Below are 20,347 nucleotides of genomic sequence, written 5' to 3'. Positions count from 1 at the left end.
AAGATGTATAATCATCTACTAAAAAAGAGACCAAAAAGGTAAAAAAAAAAAATATTGTATTCTATTTATTTCATATTAATATAAAAAAAAATACTAGTAAAGGGATTGGATGGAATTTGAAGTAGCGGAAAGGACAAGTATATGGGCCGATGAAGTCCAATACAAAACCGAAGGGGCAATAAGTTTGTTAGAAAATATAAACAAAAAACGACGTAGTTTGATGGAAGCCCGCGTTGGCGAAAATTTCAAATTAGCAGAGACGAAGGAAGAAAAGGTTGCAGAGAAGAAGAACATGGGTTTGGGTTGTGAGGTTGAAGACCATCTTCATCGCCTTCGCTCCGATCTTTCTTCTCTTCTCCATCAGGTGCGTTCTCTCACTTTTCCTTTCTTTCAATTCAACCCTTTCGCAAATGCAAAATGCAAAATGCTTTCTTTCTCCACTCCGTTGAATAAGAGTGAACCAATGCAACCATTGATTATTACCCTTTAACCTAACGCCCAATTTTACGGAAGAGATTGAATCAAATGATTCGCAGATTGACGAGCTTGTCGTGCAAGCCATTGAAGTGAACAAGAAGAAGAGAGTAAGCAAAGAGGGCAAATCAAAAATCGAGTCTTTCTCCCGTGTCCTTTCTGACATGCTCTCTTCTCTGAAGGTCAAACCCTAAAAACCCTACTTTTTTCTTTCTTCAGATGTTATTATCGTTTTTCACTTATTTGCTTTGTTACAATTGCAGCCATGGGTACCCAAATTTCAAAATGCACTTCAGCCTGAGGAAGCAGACACAGTTTCTGAGGATGAAATCAGAGAGTGTGACAGTCCTGAAGAGACAACCTTAAACTTGGTGTCTCCTTCGCCCCTTGTTTCATGGCGTGCCAATTGTACTGTCGAGAGAGGTAGACAAATGTTCATGCTAACACCTCTTCCATTATCATCCAAACACCACCAAAAACAACCACTTTTCCCTCCTCCCTCCACATCAACCAATAGTGTTGTAGTGAAACCAACCCCAATTAAGCAAATGCCAAGCAATCAAGATGGATCCATCCTTGTTATGATGACTCCTTGCTTGAAAATGTCGCCTCCTAAATCCTGCATTTTGCTTGAACCCATATCCGAAATGCATCATTTGGGTGATAACAAGGTTCGCAAGGCCACTCCCTATCCTGTTGGGGTTCATTTCAGTGATTCTGAGGATTCTGAGTCTCCTGGTGGTGATGGTTTGGCATTGATGTATCCGGAGCTCCTTGGTATAAACGGTGTTTCAAAGGTGGGAATTGGAAAGAAAACAGTGGAGGCCTCGCCGGATTGGTTTACCTCGCCTCCTAAAACTTGCGTTTTGCTGGAGCCACCTGATGAAAAGTTTGATGGTCACTCACGTGTACAGATAACTGGCAACATTCTTAATGAACAAGTTAGCAAGGTTAAGGATGATGATGATGATGTTTCCAAGGATCATAATCAAGCCAAAAAAATGTGTAAGCAAGGTAATGATAATTGTAATTGCTTAGGTTCTGTGTGGATAAATTTCTCAATAAGCAAAATCAATTTATGCAGTTTAGTTTTTGAGGAATCTAAACGAAGGAGCTTTTATAAAAGTTGAGTTGCACTGGTTAATTTTAACTTGCAAGAGGAGGTTGATGCATTTTACTTTCTTATTTTCTTCTTCTATTTAAGTGTTTATTGACGAGTTTATTCAAACATGACCTTAGTCTATTATTGCAATTGTTGGGTTAACTTGTGTCGCATGCATGAAAATAGCTGATATTTTTCTGCCCTGTGCAGATCATTTCGTTGGCAACTTATCACATATAGAGAGCACTCCCATGCCTGAAAGCTCGTTTCGAACAGGGAAAGGTCCTGGTGAAAATACTTTGAAGAAGGAGTTATGGACAAAGTTTGAGGCAGCATCCAGTTGGGGGTGTCAACCCAAGTTGCACACCGTTCAAAAAAATACTCAGAAAGGGTTTCTTGACCTGCTGGAAGAAGCTTCCTGTGATGAATAAATTAAAGATATGAAATTGCCAAGAAATAATCTCTCATTGGAAAATTTTGAAGTGTAAATGCTGGTTTATGTTGTAAGATTTGTAGCTAGCAAAGAGGCCTGGTGTATTCCATTGGTGTTAAATGTGCATTTTGTTATTGTCTCTCATGTTACTTCTCTACATCACTCTTCTCAGCCGTTTTATTTGGTATTAATACCACATGATGCGATAGGAATCAGGATCGGGAATTGGTCAATCTAGTAGTTTGGAAGAACTATAAAATCAAAGTGCTAAAAAATAGGTCAGAAACTGGACCAACGGGTTCAAAATCAGTTAAGAATCAGTTTAAAAAATTGGGTTAAACCGGTTCTTTTCTTTAAAAAATGTATATTTTATTTTTCTAAAATTATTTAAAACATTTTATGATAAATAAATAAATATATTAATAAAAATTATAAATTTGAATCAATTATGTTATTTACTATTTTTTTTATAAAAGATACAATTTAGTTATTTATATTAATTTATAACATTTTATATTATGTTTTGAGATTTTTCTACTCTACATGTAATATATATATATATATATATATATATATATATATATATATATATATATGAGGGTTATAATAATACCGGTGTAATTTTTATTAAGTATTATACCGCTTAATAACTTTATATTAAATGTGAATTTTGTAAATTCAATTATTAGATTGAAAGTTTGTATCATTTTATGTGTATATTAAATTTTGTTAAAATTGAACAACTTGAAGGTGATTAAAGTGTTCTTATTTTAGTATATTTTGAAATAAATATATTACGTTAATTTTATTTTATTAGAATGAAGTATCAATTAACATACATTCTTAAACATATAATTGAGTTTAACATCTAAGGGGGTGGATTGGATTAGGATTTTAAAGGACTTTTTTAGTTTAAAAAAATCCTGCGGATTTTAAAAGACTTTGCAGGATTTTCATGACTTTTAAGATTTTGCAGGATTCTACAAGACTTTTAAAATCAGGATTTTAATGGATTTTGCAAGACTTTTGAATCAGGATTTTAATGGATTCTATGGGACTTTGTAGAATTTTCTTGAATTTTTGACATTTGATAAGATTTTAAAAAAAATTTCATACATTCAAATTTAAAGAGTCGAAGACAAAAATAATAAAAAATAATAATGTCTAGATAAATAATAATAATAATAATTCTCCATAATATTTTATCCTCTTAAATAGCATTCACTCACATGTCCATAGCTATACTAGTCCTCCAAGCATTAGCGTCTTTTCGCTTTTGCTCCTGGGTTTGAATAATAGGTTCAAAAGTATGATCTTCATTAACTAGTAACGTTGAAGATGAAGGTTCATCCACCGCTTCGATTGGAAATTCATCAGAACGACATTCTTTACGTAGAAAGTTATGTAGTGTTGCACATACTAACACAAGTTCTACTTGTGTCTTAAATAAAAATGAAGGTGCTGACTTAAAAATTGTGGACCTTGATTTAAAAATACCAAATATTTTCTCGATCACATTCCTTAAAGACGCATGACGGAGATATTGAACAATTATTTCTCATTTTCAGGGTCATTACCCCGACCTACAAAATCTTGTAGATGATATCTTACACCTCGAAATGGAGCTAAAAATTGGCGTCGATTAGGAAATCCACAATCCACCAAAAAAAATATTTACCTAATTACATATGCAATATATATAATATTAGTATAATAATAATTATTATTATAATTATTATTATTATTTAAAGAATAAGCATTTAGATATATAGAATATATATATATATATATATATATATATATATATATATATATATATATATTATTTTAGTTAAATATTATATGATAATTTTTAACGATATTTATAAATGTAAATTATTCTAACAAATATTTTAACAATATTTCCTCTTTTAAAAAATAAGCTAATGAAGACATAAATCCTAAACCCTAAAACCCCAAGCGTGTGGTTCAGCAGTAGGGGTTGATCCACGCTTAAGCAAGGTCAGGGGTTTGAATCCTGCCTTGTGTATGCAGCCGCGTTAAATCTTGGGGCCAGCTATCCCACCCTTTGAGGTGCCTCCAACGTAGCGAGAAGATTAGTCACTGCTGTCGGCAGTGGATACTCCAGGGACGAACAAAAAAAACATCTTGGATTAATATAAAATTTTGTATATATGATCTAAGAGTAAAAAACTTTTAATCTAACGGTTGGATTTACAAAATTCATATTTAATATAAAGTTATTGAACAATGTAATACTTAGTAAAAGTTACGTCAATGTTATTGTAACCCTCCTCATATATATATATAGAATTTTATTAGAATTTAAACTTAAATATTATATTTAAACTTGTACATACACTTTAAAAAATAAAAATATAAAACAATGTTTTATTTTAATTTTAACATTATAAAATTATGATATTGTGATTATGTAATATTATTTTATGTATTATTTAAATATTAATATTATTTTATTAATACTAGTTTAACTATATGATTTAATTATGATTAAATTACTAAACTTTTAATCAATATTTTAATCGGTTTGATGATTGATATGATTTTAAAAATATTTTTTTAGTAATATAGCCTTGTATTAATATATAGGAATTAATATGAAGGTTTTTCCAATATTTAAGGGATTACTTTTTAATCTTAATTATATTTCTTACAAAATTTAATAATCCATATTTTTTACTTTTATTTTTTACAATAATCAAATTTTACTGTTAAAATAAAATTTAAGTCATGCTCAGGCACACATAATTTTGATCATCCAAATAGAACTTAATAATTTATATTCACTATTTCCATTTCTCCTAATGATACAGTTTTTACTATTCGAATAAATAAGATGTAATTATCTTAATTTTTTATAATAACCATGCTCTCAATTCCACATATATAAATACCAACGCCACTTATAAACTTTTCACGTGTTTGTAATACTAAATAGCTACCTAAAATTATTAGAGTTAATTCCCGTACATCTTACAACATCTTTACCGTCCAAGTAGTGGAGTGATTTCCTATACCAAAAACCAACCATCAACTCATGGCACGATGATACCTTGGCCATCTTGAAAGGTACCAATAAATTTTACTAGTGCTCTGTAAGCGAACTCGGTCATAGTTTGAGCTCACTCAATGTACCAATTGGAACTTAAATTTCGTTATTAAAAAACTATCATAACATCATAATGTAAATTAATGCAAACATATCAGAATCAGAATGTCACAACATTATGGCCAACGATAACCGGGACCAGAGTAATTTCATTAACAAGCACAAGATGTTCACGAAAAAAATTCACAGCAATGACAGGATTCCATATAGTCTGACATGCTTTTTACAATTCATTATTTTTCAATATTTTCTAATATAATGGTATTGGGAAGAAAATCTATATTGATTTAACAGCTGCCTACAATCTGAAAGTATGTGCATTAAGTTAAAATGGGCATAAAAAAAATATGGGATTTGTCATTGGTTATTCTTCATTGAAGCACAAAGACCACTACAAATTCGGCTATCTGTGGCCAGTCCAACCACCATTTCGTTGGACCAATTTGCTTTAAGGCAGCAGTATTTATCAAATAATCAATCCGACATGTAATCTTCCGCTCCACTATACTGATCGTTGTCATGGTCGGGTGCAACTCTATGTCGGTGTTCGAGACCATCATCCATTCCTAAACCACCTCTCTTTGAGGAATTGCCCTTTGAACTTGTATAAACCTTGAAAGTTGAAAGCATAATAGTATATAAGAAATATTTTATACATTCAATCGCAATGACAAACTTGAGACAAATTCAGAGTCGTACCCCAGAATCCTTCACCTCAATCGCAGCAACACTAGACCTCCGCCTTACAGTCACTCTTGAAGGTACAGGACATTGCTCAACATCATCACCCGATCTTCCCTCTTTAGCCCTCTTTTTTCTTAAAACAAGTTTAGTTGGAAGAGGCTGCATATGAAATTTACTATAAAATTAACACATTGACACTGCGTAACCAAGAAACTATGTTCCAATCCATAAGTTGAGAAAGACAGATATTGGCCCCAGGATATACCAAGTAACGAGCTTCTGACTCATCAAATGAAACTAAGAATGTTGTAGGGTCATCTGCATCGTCACCCCGAACCTATTAAAATGTTACCAAAAAAAAGTCAAAATAGTGTCAGAAAGGGGAATTTAAATTTAAAAAGTTAATGACTTAAAATTAGTTATGGAAATTTAAAACTGAATCATGATGTAATTTTACGGTAGCAATATTCTTTGAATGTTCAAAATATTTCTACATACATCCCAATTATACTCGCGAATCCAAGAGTATGAGACGTCTTCATTTTCATCATATATATCCTTCGACAGCTGCCATCACAGAGTTTAGATAAATCCACGAGTTATCACAGAACTATGTACAACAACTAATGTTTCAAAATTGAAATCCATATTTAAATTTAAAATGCATACCTCTCCTGGTGCTGGGGCCATATATGCCAAAAACTTATCAAGATTATCAGGATCCGAAGTAGTTGCAGCATAGCTTTTCAGAAGTGCCTGAAAGACACAAATGGATAGGAATCAGTCTACAAATATTCAGCAATCAGCACCATTGGTCAACAGAGAAACCAAAACCACCAATCATACACTTAATGCATTTCGTAAGTTGCTACTTTCAAACATACACAGAATCAAAAGACCACCAATCAGGTAATTAAGACACGGGTAATTTAGCCAATCCTTATCCTACCAACAAAGTTAAATTGAACTTTTAAAAAGTAGATAACTCCAACACATTGAATCAAAACTACAAGAGAAAATTAACATGACAGGGAATGTATGCAAGGTTGCAAACGGTTTGTGACAAAACATTTCCTTTTTAATACTATCATATAAGCATTTAACCTGATCGTGGCTTTTAACCTTTGAAAAACAGGGAACTTGAGTTATTAATACATTCATCCTTGCAACATAGCTTACCTTTGATTCAAAGGCATCACGAACAGATTTGTCCAACTTAGTATACATTTCTGAATCAGCTGTGGGAGCATTATCAAATGCAGCAACAACATACTGATCATCATACCTGTAAAGCAGGACAGTAGAAGGTAGCTCAGTTATTTTGAAATATGAATAATGTCCAGCAGTTTGTATTATCTAGTATCAAAAGATTAAGCTTGAAGATCACAAACTTAACACCAAATAATAAATTACACCAGGGTGAGTAATATTTTAATGGATATTATATATGATGCCATACCTATCAAAATCAGGCAGCAATGGCATAACCTCAACAGGATACAAATCTTTGTTGGTTGCATGGACAGGATCAGACTTAGCTGCTTCAAACGATGCTTCAATTTCCCTGATTTGTCTTTCCCTACAAGAGAGAATTCAATTATAGTAAGAGCTTAGAAGATATTAATTATTTTCACAAAGTAATTTATCTGCCTATAATTGACTTTGTATGGGGTGGTATGTACATACCTATTGTTAAGATTGTCCAGAATACTGCGGCCACCCTTCATCTCTCTCAGCTCCTTGGCTTGTTTCTCAGTTAAAGACTAGAAATAACATGTTCATAAGTTATTGCTTGTTGCGAGAGTAATAATCCATCATCATATCAATATATATGGTCAATACCTGCTTTGTTGATTCCATGCTTAGAGGAGATATATATTGGGTTTTGACAAGCCATGCTACACCTTTATCAGTAGGCCTCTCTTTCCTTTTAATGCCATCTTTCTTTATAGGAGTGGCAGCTTCATCATCTCGCAACAAATCTTCATCTTCTGGAGCAAGAGGTGGTCTGACACTGGGAGGACTGTATAAAACGGTTCATGAGACCTTCTCAGTCAGCATAATCCATTCAAGTATTCAAATTTACAAAAGGAAATGAGGACATTACTTGTAAACACTGAGATCAAGCAGGTCCAGAGGTATCCCTAGATCTGGCTCCACAAAAAGCTTGGGTTTGTACATTTTCTCCAGAGATGTGATCGTATATTTTGCATATCTGAACAACAATCATAAAATTCATATTAGATTACTTACTGACCTTTATCCGTATATTTCGTAGCAACATACAGTAAAGTGAGAATAAGATTACATACTGATCTTTATCTTTCTTGAAGGACATAAGCTTAGGTTGAGCACTTGGATCTGGAAGTTCATTTCGGAATCTAAAACGAAAACACACAGAAAATGTGTTAGTGTGAGAAGTAAACACTAGACGAAATCATGCATCATCCAATAACAACAATATAATATATCATTAACAACACCAATAAAATGTGACTTGAATCGAAAAACTAACATGATGCAAGGGAACTCAGAAAGAAACAAATTCAAACATGAAACGATATCAACATACTCACTTGAGCTTACACAAAAATGTTGTGGGCTTCTTGAGCCTATTTTCAACCCTCTCAGCACTCAATAAGGGAGTAGATCTCCTTTCTCCCATTCGAGAGCCGGCAACCATACCATGGCCCTTCCCAGAAGACAACAAGTGAGTCTTCTGAAGAACAGTGTTCTGGGACTCCTTGAGCTGCTGCCTAAGCTTTTCCTCTTGCCTCTGCTTCTCAAACTCCCTCTTCTTCCTCAACCTCTTCTCTTCGTCGGTCTCATGCCGACCGGGAGGCCCATTCATCTTCTTCGCCGGCAAAGGAGGCTGCTGCTGATGCTTGTGCTGTTTGTGAGCAATGCCATGATTGGAATGCTCGTATTCACGCCGCCCAGACGTGGAAGGCTCCTTGAAGCGCCGCTCTTCGTTGTTCTGAGTTGCCGGGGGAGGAGGGGGCGAAACCGGGGGTGGTGGAGGCGGCGGCGACAAGGGAGGAGGCGGCGGAGGAGGGGGCTGGTTGTTGTACTGATTGTTGGAGGGATAATACATGGGAGGAGGTGGTGGCGGCGGAGGCTGGTATGAAGCCTCCGGCGGCGGCGGAGGAGGAGGTGGTGGGTAAGGATAGTGAGCATGATGGGGATTCGGAGGTGCATATGGAACATGGTGATGTTGGTGTTGGTAATTGGAATTTGGAGGGATTGGGGGGAATGAAGAAGTGGAGGGATCTCCATAAGCACCCCAATTTTGATTATTGTACTGATGATTCGCACCTGCGATAGGGTTTTGAATTTGACTCGATGGCGGAGGAGGGAAGGGCCTGTAGGAGGCCATTCCTGATTGGCTAGGGTTTCGTTTCTGAAAGTTGAACACAGCACCTAAACCCTAGAACAGACACAATAAATAATCAAAAACAAACTGAGCTCCCATTACGAATCATGGTCGCGTCGTTCGTGTGGAAACGCCAAATCGCAGAGAAGCAGGTTGTGACACTGATACGATACAAGAGAAGACGACGACGCCGAATTGAAACACTCGATTTTCTTTTCTTTTGCTTATCAATACTGCTCCTCCTGTTGCTTTATGCCTTAATTTTCTTTTTTCCTTTTTCAATTTCGCTAATCATTCATCGGACTTGGAGGGTTTTCTTTTGTTTTGGGGAAACACAGATTTTTATGGTAATTGTAAGCAAATAAAATATCAGTGTTAATAAATCTAATTAATTTTATTTATTTATATTAGAGAGGTCAAGATACTTCTATATCTAATAATTACACACAAATAAATATTATAAATTATAGATAGTTATTTAAAAAATATATATATATATTTTTTTTTTATATTCAAGGAGTATAATCATCCACTAAAAAGTGAAGACTAAAAGGATAGTTATCAAAATATATCTCCTTTATAATATATATAAATAAATATTGTAAAACCAAAAAAATAACAATAAATATGTATTTGGTTCAATTTATTTTTAAAATATTAAAAATATCATTATTTATTTGATAATATTATTTTTTAAAATTTAATTTGTTCTCATTAGTCTAATTTTTGTGTATTTTAAATATATAAAATAATTATTTATTAAAATGCGTTTTAAGGTTCGAATCCCCTTCATATTTCAATTTCCTATCTAGGGTAAAACTAGCTTGAATATAAAACAAAAAAAAAATTATGATTCAACACTTACATATTAAACATAAATTTCTTTATTTTGTGAGAGTATTTTTAATATTTTTAATGAAAAGATTTTTAGGATCTTTTTTAACTACTTACATAATTTAGTTTTCTATTATAATTATTTGTAATTAAATTTTTATATTTTTTAAAAATAAATTATCAATTAATAAAAATAATCTTACACTACAATATAAATTATTTATCACAAATTTAAAATATAATTTATACACTTAAAAATATCTATTTTATAAATTTTGAATATAATGTATATATTAAAACATAATATTTATTTGTATGTATGATTTATTATAAAGTTTAGTTATATATAATAAACATTTAACTTATGCATTGCACAAACTAAAATACTATTAAGAAAATTGAAGAATGGTTAAATAAGTTAGTAACAATATTTAAGAGATGGTGTTAAAGGAAGGTTTTAAACTAATCTTGTTTGGCTTACGCTTTATCTAAACATTCTTCAAATTGAAAGAAGGTTTTCTAGTTTTCACTTTGATTTAGGACTCATCATTTGGATTTTTGTATCATTTATGGGCATAACGTAATTACCTCTTTTTGATGCTTATTACCTCCCATAATCTAAATTGTGCATTCAATGTGGCACCTTTTATATTTAGTTATACATAGATTTATACTCTTATTTCTTTAATACCGTTAGGATGAATTTTAAAGTTTAAGAAAGAAACATAAAATATGAGTGGTAAAACAATATATCCTCTAACACGCTTCTCTTAATACTCTCTTTCTCATTTATTAAAATTTATTAAAAATCACAAAATCAAGAAAAAGTGTCATTAAATAAGGTATGAGACCTATCAACTTTTATGTTTTTCGATAAATTTCATCTCATTAGAATGAATGTGTTATAAAGAATATTGCTAGTATTAATGTTTTTGCATTATTTTCTCATTAACGATGGCCCACCTAGGAGAACAGTCTTTTGTTTTTATCTTCATCAACCAAATTTGTTTCCACATTGAATTCGTAATGATAATGAATAACATTTTTGGATTTTGAAAAACAACTTTCATCAATTCATTTAATTTCTAGTCTTCACTTTGATTTAGGGCTCATCATTTAGATTTTTATGGTATTTATGGGCGTAACATAATTACCTCCACGTGTTTATATTGTGCATTGAATGTGGCACCTTCTACATGTAGTTGTACATGGATTATTGAATTTATATTCTTATTTCTTTAATACTTTTAGAATGATTTAAAGTTTAAGAAAGAAATGTAACATATGGATGGTAGAGCAACACACTTTCTAAAACACTCCTGTTAAAATTTTGTGGCAAGTGCACCAAATTTGCTATTGTATAAATAGAAGTAGAGGTTGTTGATCCACAAGAACTCTGAAAATATTTTGTAATTTATATTATCATAGATAAAACTTGCAAAAGAAAGATGCACATTGAATATAAACATATTGTTGTGCATTTTCAATATTGAATTTATAAATAAAATATCAATAAAAAGAAAGTATAAAATTGAAGGATAACAATGAGAAAAGCTATTGGGATTGAATTTCATCTATTTCACTCTTATGATCTCTTAAAATTATCTATATATGATTTTTATTACTTAGTGTCATTGAAATCACAAAAATCATTATAAATCAATTATTTGTGTTTATAAATTCTAAGGATTATAGTTTAATAATTGATTCCTCAATTTACTAAATTCAATTCGTTGTGTTCTTACCGGAGATCGGTCGTAGGGGATGATTCGCTGGGTAAGATCGATGAGCCTCCTTCGCTGGTACGTTGGTTGCTCCAAGATGGGGGTGGTACCTGCAAAAGAGACTCTGATGCTAAAGTTAGTGTTTGTGGATGTATGAGTCTCGTATAAGTAATGCACGTACCTGAGTATGAATTAGGGTTTTCTTGGGCCTTGGGCCCGAGATCAGTTATGACCTATTTGAATACTGAGCTGACGTCGCCCAGCGCGTGTACGAGGTCACTTTGCGCTGAGATGCCGAGCTCGAGCTCGGCATAGCGGTACGGATAGTACACTAGCCCCCGAGCTCCGAAGACCGTGGGTCGAGGAGTTGATACCGAGCTTGGTAAAGGGTCGTGACTTTTGGCGTACGCTTCTCTCTCGCGATGCCATGTGTCATAAGTGTCACCTCGCTCCCCGAAACGCGCAGGCAGCGTGTTAATGGGAGGTGACGGTTATGTAGACGTACCTTGGTAATATTAGGATTTTACCTTGTGATTGCGGTGCGGTGACAAGATTATATTTTTATCTGTTTGATGACGTGGCCTCTTTGGGCCATGTGGTATTCCGATGTCCATGTTTCATGGCCGAGCTGAGGAACTCGGCAATAATGAGTTTACTGCTTGGTCAGGCTGGTAAACCCTTGATTGAGTCAATAGATTGGTGAGGGAAAATTCGGCAACTCGGCTGGCTAGTACACTTGCCCCCCAAGCACCAAGTTATGTAAGAGCGAAGGGGCTTCTGAGGAGCTCCCAAATTTGTTGTTTGAAGGTTCAAATTCGACCTTGTTAAGTAGATGTGATCTTCAAGGGTCGAGCTCGACCTTGGTATATCAAGGTTCAAACTCGACCTTGGTTAAGAAAATGTAATCTCAAGGTTCGGACTCGACCTTGGCATAACAAGGTTCAAACTCGACCTTGGTTAAGAAAATGTAGTCTCAAGGTTCGGACTCGACCTTGGCATAACAAGGTTCGAACTCGACCTTGGTTAAGAAAATGTAGTCTCAAGGTTCGGACTCAACCTTAGCATAACAAGGTTCGAACTCGACCTTGGCATAGCAAGGTTCGAACTCGACCTTGGCAACGTAATTTGTACTTGAAGGTTCGAACTTGACCTTAACATCAAGGTTCGAACTCGACCTTGGCAAGTCGTCACGGTTAATGTGCCAATACCGAAAATGTATGGGAATGGAGTTGCTTTGTTGATTATTTCTGAGGTGTGCCTCGTTAAAACCTTCCTTGGCCAAAAACCCTTTTCTTTAGTGAGAAAAAAGGCTGAGGAGGAAAAAGAATACATCACCTGAATTTACAAGTTAATAAAATTTGAGGTGGGTGACATTCCAAGTTCCGAATTTCCCTTCGGAGGGGTCTATTCTTGCCTCTCTCACCCCACCAAACAAGGTCGCCAACTTTAAATGTTTGTGGCCTGACCTTGGTCTTGCTTTCCTTGTGGTTTGTCGCGAATCTGGTCACGAAAATCAGAGTGCTCTTCCATCTGAATGTACTCTGCAGCTCGGGCACGGAGTTCGTCCATATCAAGAGGAGATCGTCGACACAGGCTGTCCATGAAAGGTCCAGGCTTGAGCACTATGAGCATGGCGTGTAGGGAAACCTTGGGGTTCAAGTTTTGAATCTTGACTGAGATACTGGCAAAGCGTTCCATGAACGCCCTCAGTGATTCGTTGTCGCCTTGTCTGAGACTGGCCAAGGCGGCTGATGTGACATGGTGAGGTCGACTCGTGGCATATTGCGCCGTGAATCACCTTACCAGAGTGTCGAAGTTGTCTATCGACTCCACCAGCAGTTGAGTGTACCAGTTGAGTGCTGCCCCCTTGAGCGAAGTCGGAAAAACCCTACACAGAACAGCATCGTCGTTAGTGTATAGGTTTACCTGCATGACGTATAAGTCGATGTGCTCGTCTAGATCTGTTGTGCCATCGTAGCGGTCGATGTGGAGGGGCTTCCAGCCGAAGGGCAGAGGTGTCTCCATGATGCCGTCCACAAAGGGGTGGCGACGAATGCTCGTCCGATTGCCTGGAGCCTGGGCTGGAGCAATGCTGACTTCATGGGCCGACCTGTTCGTCGGTGCATGTGAACGGTGTGTAGCAGGTCGGGGGGTTGGTGCCCTAGGTGCTGTTGGTGGCTGAGAAACCGAATGCCCCTCTTCCTCGTGTTGGTTACTCAGTTGAGGAGGTTGATCAGAAGGGCGCCGAGGAAGTTGGGCACGAATACGTTCGCCACTAGCTTAGCTTCGTTAGCGGTACGTAGCGCCGCCAGGTCAATTTCGTGCTTGGCACGCATGTTTTGCAGATCGGCGGTGTGTTGTTGCCGCCTTTGTTCGACCTGCTCGATCAGCCTTCTCAATGCTGCTTCGTTGTCCATGTTGGTCGTATGATCGACGTTGTCTGTTGCTCGTCTATTATGGCTTCGAGTGAAAACCATAAGCGTGGCCGATAAGAGCTGTCTTGATCGGCCCCACAGTGGGCCAAATGTTCTTACCGGAGATCGGTCGTAGGGGATGATTCGCTGGGTAAGATCGATGAGCCTCCTTCACTGGTACGTTGGTTGCTCCAAGATGGGGGTGGTACCTGCAAAAGAGACTCCGATGCTAAAGTTCATGTTTGTGGATGTATGAGTCCCGTATAAGTAATGCATGTACCTGAGTATGAATTAGGATTTTCTTGGGCCTTGGGCCCGAGATCAGTTATGACCTATTTGGATAACGGACCTCGTCTAGGCCGAGGTCGCTTAGCGCGTATCCGAGGTTGTCTTGCGCTGCGATACCGAGCTCGAGCTCGGTAGGACAATACAGATAGTACACTAGCCCCCGAGCTCCGAAGACCATGGGTCAAAAAGTTTATGCCGAGCTCGGGAGGGGGTCATGACTCTTCGCGTACGTTTTCCTGCTGAGCTGCCATGTGTCGCAACTGTCGTTTCGTGTTTTGAAACGCCTGAACGGCGTGTTTATGGGCATTGGCGGTTTTCGTAATGATGGCCGCACCCATCACAGTGGGTCTCAATTAATGCGTGGTCAGGTTGCTCTCTTTCTGACACGTGGCATAACCGTTTGAATTTCGGAGATCCCTTTTCTCTCTCTCGCGCCTCTTCCCCTTTCACTTTGCTCTTTTTCGCTTTTTCTTCTTTCCTGACTTCTTGCGCATGCTGCTTCCTACGCCTCTGTTCATTTTCCATCTTCATTTTCTCTATCTCCGTCACCGCTTCCGGTAACCCAGTTGTTGTTAGGGTTTTTTCTGAGGAAGAGTACCAGGTACTTCCTTTCTGTAGTCTTCTTTCTCCTTCTTCTCAAATCTTCTTTCATTCTTGATGGCTAGAGAGAGTGGTGTCGGATCTTCCGCGCTTGCCAAGGGCAAGGGTAAGGTGCGCGGAAAGGCGGAACGACCTCCGAAAAGAAGAAGGCGGAGAACCCGCCCAAGGATCTCATCCCTGGCGTTCCTGGCTACGACTGGGTCAGGCGTGACGTGGGGGAGTTCCAGAGCGTGTTCAGGTCGTTCCTGGAGATCAATGCGATTCGAAGAACGCATAGGATCTGTGACTCTTCCGTCTCCAAGTTTATCCGGCTCGAGCCGTGTCGGCCCGATGAACGTGTGTATATGGGGAGTTCTTCTATCCTCCCCATTTCTATGTATATCAGTGTCTTTTTAGGAATTTGGGTGTCTGTCTTTCTTTCACTCAATTTGAGTGTGACTTTTTGAATTTCATCAACTCGGCTCCTTGCCAGTTGCACCCCAATAGTTGGGGTTTTTTGAGGGCTTTCCAAGTCCTGTGTTCGGCCTTGGGGATAGAGGTGTCTCTGCCCGTTTTTCTTCATTTTTACCAGTTAAAAATGGGCGTTCCTCCCTATGGCTTGATGTCCCTGAATGGGAGTAAGGCTGGGGGTCTTTTTTCCCTTTACTCCTAGTCGTATAAAAATTTTAAATAAGAGTTTTTCTGGGTGGCGCTTGTGGACGTCGACCCGTTAGAGGATGGGGCATTCTATTTCGGTGAGTTGCCGAAGTTCCCCTTCTACTGGCAGCCGGTCCCTGCTAGGTTTCACGGAGTGGGGGAGTTGCAATTGACGACTTCAGAGTCGGCCCTAGGGATGACAACGGGGCGGGGCGGGTACGGGTTTTATGATACCCATCTCCGTCCCCGCAAGTTAAACTCATCCCCATCCCTGTCCCCATACCCGTCGGGTATAGATTTTCATCCCCATCCCTGTCCCCGTCGGGTATCGTGTATACCCGTACCCGTACCCATCAATTTTTTTATTTTTATTTTTTTTAAAAAAATGATATTTTTAAATTATTTTTTTTATTATATTATAATTATAATTAGGTTATTTATTTATCTCATGTTATAATAAATAATCACACATAAAAAAATATTAAATTTTTTTAATATAATTAAATTGAAAGTGAATATTAAATTAAAAATGAGAACGGGGACGGGTACGGGTACGGGGCGGGTAAGTACATACCCGTACCCGATTTAATATATCGGGTTTTACCCGTACCCGTACCCGGTCAAACCGGGTATTCCCCGTCAAAGTCGGAACGGGTTCGGGTATTACCCGCGGGTACGGGTATATTTGCCATCCCTAGTCGGCCCCCATTAAAAATCTTGAAGCACTTCCTCGCCCGCTGGATTGCAAGCTCGTCTTGTCGCTTGCGAACTCGGCGTACAAGGAGAGGGGCTTAGAGTGTGAGTATCCTGTCTTTCTTAGATTGTTAGGGTTTGAAAAAGCTTCTTTTGCTGATGCATTTGATTTCTTGTGTTTGCAGGCATTATGGGCAGAAACAAATGGCGTGAGCTGAAGCACCGCTACAACATCGCCGAGATCGAGGTTCTAGAGCCTCAAGAGGAGGAGGTTTCCCCCTGAAGACGAACAGGAAAAGGAAGAGGGGGGGAAGGAGGTCGGGGGGACCTCCGCCCCTCGGGATGCTGAGGAGGTAACCTCCAAAGCTGCTGATGCTGGCGCGGTGGACCTCACTGGGAGTCTGCCAGCCAAGGAGGCTCCGCAAGTGGCCACCGAGGAGATGGCTCAGGCCGCTGAGCAAGTTGCTCAGGCTGCCGAGGTGGTGACCCAGGCCGCCGTGGTGAGTACCTTGCTTTTTGTTTTTTCTCCTATCTTCTTTTTTGTTCTTTTGTCTTCTGACATAGGGTCGTTTTCTACAGGCAAGGGACGCTGCCGAGACCCCGGTGGCTCCAAGCTCGAAGGTGCCCGAGGCAGGTGCTCCTGTTGCTGAGCAGGGGATGCCTGTTGCCGCTTCTACTGCTGCCAGGGCTCGCGGCAAGGGGTCGAGTTCCGAGGTCCCAACAGCTACGCTTGCAGTTTCGGCGCCGTCATCTGGTCCATCACAGGGGGTTTCCCGGAGCTGATACATTGCCCACCGCTTCGAGAAGGACCGCTATGAGGTGCGATTGGACCATGTGAGTGCCTCAGCTGACATGGATTCGCTGTGGAGTGTGGGGGTGACCGCTGAAAAGTTCTTTCCCAAGGGTTCGCTGAGCTTAGAGGACCAGGGGATGATCGAAGAGGTCGGGCCCGTGGAAGGTCTTGACGCTGCCCAGGTCTTTCTGCAGAGGGCTATGGCCATTGTGGACCACTGGAAGCATAAGTGGTTCAAGCAGCAGGAGGACCTGGTCAGTTTGAAGGGTCGAGTTCAGCCCTTGAAGGAAGAAGCCAAGGCCTTGAGGGAGGAGAACAAAGCCTTAAAGGATGAGAACCGGGCTTTGGCGGGCGCTCTCAGGGACGCCAAGCTACAGAACGAGGCTAAGCTTCAAGCTACTCGGAGGGAGGTGGAGAGGATTCGGAAGTCTTTGGAGATCACTCTGAGATCTAACGAGACTTATGCTGCTCAGGTTCGTGATTTGTAGGAACTCTCCAGCTCTTCCCGGGCACGAGTGCGCGCCTTGGAGGATGAGGTCACCGTGCAGAAGGCCGAGCTGGTGGCGATGACCGAGAAATGTCTTTGTGACGAGGTGCTTCTCGGTGGCCAAGCAGAGGAGAATGCTGCTTTGAAGGTGGACATGGCGAAGTTGGAGGAGGCGAAGGCGGGGCTGGAGAGGAAGCTCGAGGAGATTGAGCGGGCCGTCGTGTTTGAGCACAAGAGGGGGTTCCTCAAGGCAGCTCACCAGGCTAGGCTTCTCGCACCGGGGTTTGACTTCTCCGCCATGCACGTGGAGAAGGAGGTCCGCTTTGGGAAGCTAGTGAAGGAGGACGACCTCGAGGACAACTATAGTGAAAATGCCTCCGCCTAGGCCGCCTTTGTAATAGCCTAGTTTATTTTTCTTTGCTTTATTTTTCTCTTTGAATTCATGTGTTGAACTCTGCAAACATTGTTGTGTATATATTTGCCTTTGCACTTTTGATGAGTTTGTTTGGACCTCTAATTTCGCGTTTACGCTTTAGGCTTGATTTTTTCCTGTTTGCGCGTTTTGAAAAACACGTTCAGTACTTGTTGTGTATTTTTGTACTTTGTGGTGCTCAAACTTAGTTTTAGAGCAAAGTGATTTGTTCCAAGGTTCAAATTTGACCTTGGGAGAAATTGAGATGTTTCGCAGTGAGGTTCAAACTTGACCTCGAATGGATCATACCGAGGTTCGAACTCGGCCTTGAGTTGAGTATACCAAGGTTCGAACTCGACCTTGAGTTGTTTATACCAAGGTTCGAACTTGACCTTGGATTGATTATGCCAAGGTTCGAACTCGACCTTGAATGGATTATACCGAGGTTCGAACTCGACCTTGGATTGATTATGCCAAGGTTCGAACTCGACCTTGAGTTGATTATACCCCACGGTGGGCGCCAAATGTTCTTACCGGAGATCGGTCGTAGGGGACGATTCGCTGGGTAAGATCGATGAGCCTCATTCACTAGTACGTTGGTTGCTCCAAGATGGGGGTGGTACCTGCAAAAGAGACTCCGATGCTAAAGTTAGTGTTTGTGGATGTATGAGTCCCGTATAAGTAATGCACGTACCTGAGTATGAATTAGGATTTTCTTGGGCCTTGGGCCCGAGATCAGTTATGACCTATTTGAATAACGAGCTGACGTCGCCCAGCGCGTGTCCGAGGTCACTTTGCGCTGAGATGCCGAGCTCGAGCTCGGCATAGCGGTACGGATAGTACACATTGTATTAAGTACAAGAATTTGTTCAACTAATGACTTTAAATCTTTTCCTAGCCTTTAGAATTATTAGGTGATTTGATTCAAAATGGATTTAACAAATGTTTTTCAACCAAAACCTAAATCAAAAATCAAAAGGTGAGTGATGAATCCACTTCAAGCATTAAGAATAGAATCAAATCACTAATACTAAATAATATACGATCATATATATAAATCAAAAGGATTACATAAGAATTTTAATGGAATTACATTCAATCTCAACAAAAAGAGTGGATTAGTTACTCATAGTAACGAGAGCAATCTCCATGTACATAAAAAGTGTAAAAGAAGAAAATGAACACAGAATCCTTGTTCCCATATGACTTTTAGAGTTTCTTCCTTCAGCTATACTTCTCGCCATGTTCTCTATTTTAGCTCTTGTTAATTTTCTCTCTCTTGATCCCTTAAATATGTAAAAAAAAAAAAAATAGAGCAAGCATGAAAGAGACAAACTCGCTCAACTATTTCCAAACGGTTGAACAAATTTTTGAATTCTTTGTATAGTGAAGAAAGCTCCATCAACCAAGTCAATGCCAATTTGATGAGTCCTTGAGGATAAAAATTTTAACTTTTCTTTGAACCCAATCCACTTAGCCTTTTCTAAACGGCTGAGCTGATTTGAGAAATCTTGGGATCTTATAACTTTATCAAATTTACCTGAAAACAAGGGTTCATCAATTAAAAATCCATCAACTTTTCATAAAGTACCCTTTTTATACATCATTTTGATTCTTATAATATTTTAGTGGTTAAAATATATATTTCTTTTAAACATAGTTAGATAAGTGTCAAAATAGTCATAATTTCTAAGTAAAATGGACATTTATCAACTTCTCTTAATAATCTCTTTCTCATTTGTTAAAATTTATTGAAAATCACAAAATCAAAAGAAAGTGCCATTAAGTAGGGTATGAGACCTACCAACTTTTATGTTTTCAAATAAATTTCAACCCATTAAAATGAATGTCTTAGAGTGTTTTTGCTAGCATTAATGTTTTTGCATTATTTTTCACATTAATGATGGGTCATTATTTTTCACATCAATGATGGGTCCATGTACAAGAACAACATTTTGTTTTTATATTCATCAACCAAAATTTGTTTCTTCATTGAATACATAATGGTAAGAATGAAATTTTAGGATTTAGAAAATTAACTTTCATCAATTCATTTAATTTGTAGTCTCCACTTTCATTTATGGGTGTAACGTGCTTACCTCATTGTGTTTAAAATGTGCATTCAATGTGGCCTTCTACATGTAGTTGTACATAGATTTATTTTAACCCTATAACCTTGTTGAAAGTGGAATCAAAGTCCCACATCATGTGAAAAGGAAGAGAACCATGGGTTTATAAAGTACATACATACTACATTGGTATGAGACCTT

General features: G+C 38.3%; 2 protein-coding genes across 2 annotated transcripts; one reads left to right on the top strand and one right to left on the bottom strand.

Moving 5' to 3' along the window:
• Window positions 1–30: 30 nt before the first annotated feature.
• LOC109809199 (uncharacterized) lies at window positions 31–2,153 on the top strand. Its single transcript, XM_020372441.3, has 4 exons — window positions 31–364; window positions 537–656; window positions 738–1,488; window positions 1,787–2,153. The coding sequence occupies exons 1-4, from the start codon at window positions 110–112 to the stop codon at window positions 2,005–2,007; spliced, it is 1,347 nt and encodes a 448-aa protein (XP_020228030.2). The 5' UTR covers window positions 31–109; the 3' UTR covers window positions 2,008–2,153.
• Window positions 2,154–5,245: 3,092 nt separating this feature from the next.
• Window positions 5,246–9,505, bottom strand: ELF7 (hydroxyproline-rich glycoprotein family protein). Its single transcript, XM_083074749.1, has 12 exons — window positions 8,400–9,505; window positions 8,136–8,204; window positions 7,931–8,038; window positions 7,666–7,846; window positions 7,510–7,586; window positions 7,283–7,402; window positions 7,003–7,108; window positions 6,493–6,579; window positions 6,322–6,390; window positions 6,089–6,160; window positions 5,839–5,982; window positions 5,246–5,751 (listed from the first exon to the last, which is right to left on the bottom strand). The coding sequence occupies exons 1-12, from the start codon at window positions 9,197–9,199 to the stop codon at window positions 5,614–5,616; spliced, it is 1,971 nt and encodes a 656-aa protein (XP_082930875.1). The 5' UTR covers window positions 9,200–9,505; the 3' UTR covers window positions 5,246–5,613.
• Window positions 9,506–20,347: the final 10,842 nt, after the last annotated feature.

Source organism: Cajanus cajan, chromosome 5, assembly GCF_000230855.2.
Source record: "Cajanus cajan strain Asha chromosome 5, NIPB_CcT2T_4, whole genome shotgun sequence".
NCBI lineage: Eukaryota > Viridiplantae > Streptophyta > Magnoliopsida > Fabales > Fabaceae > Cajanus > Cajanus cajan.
This window is presented reverse-complemented; position numbering and strand designations above follow the sequence as displayed.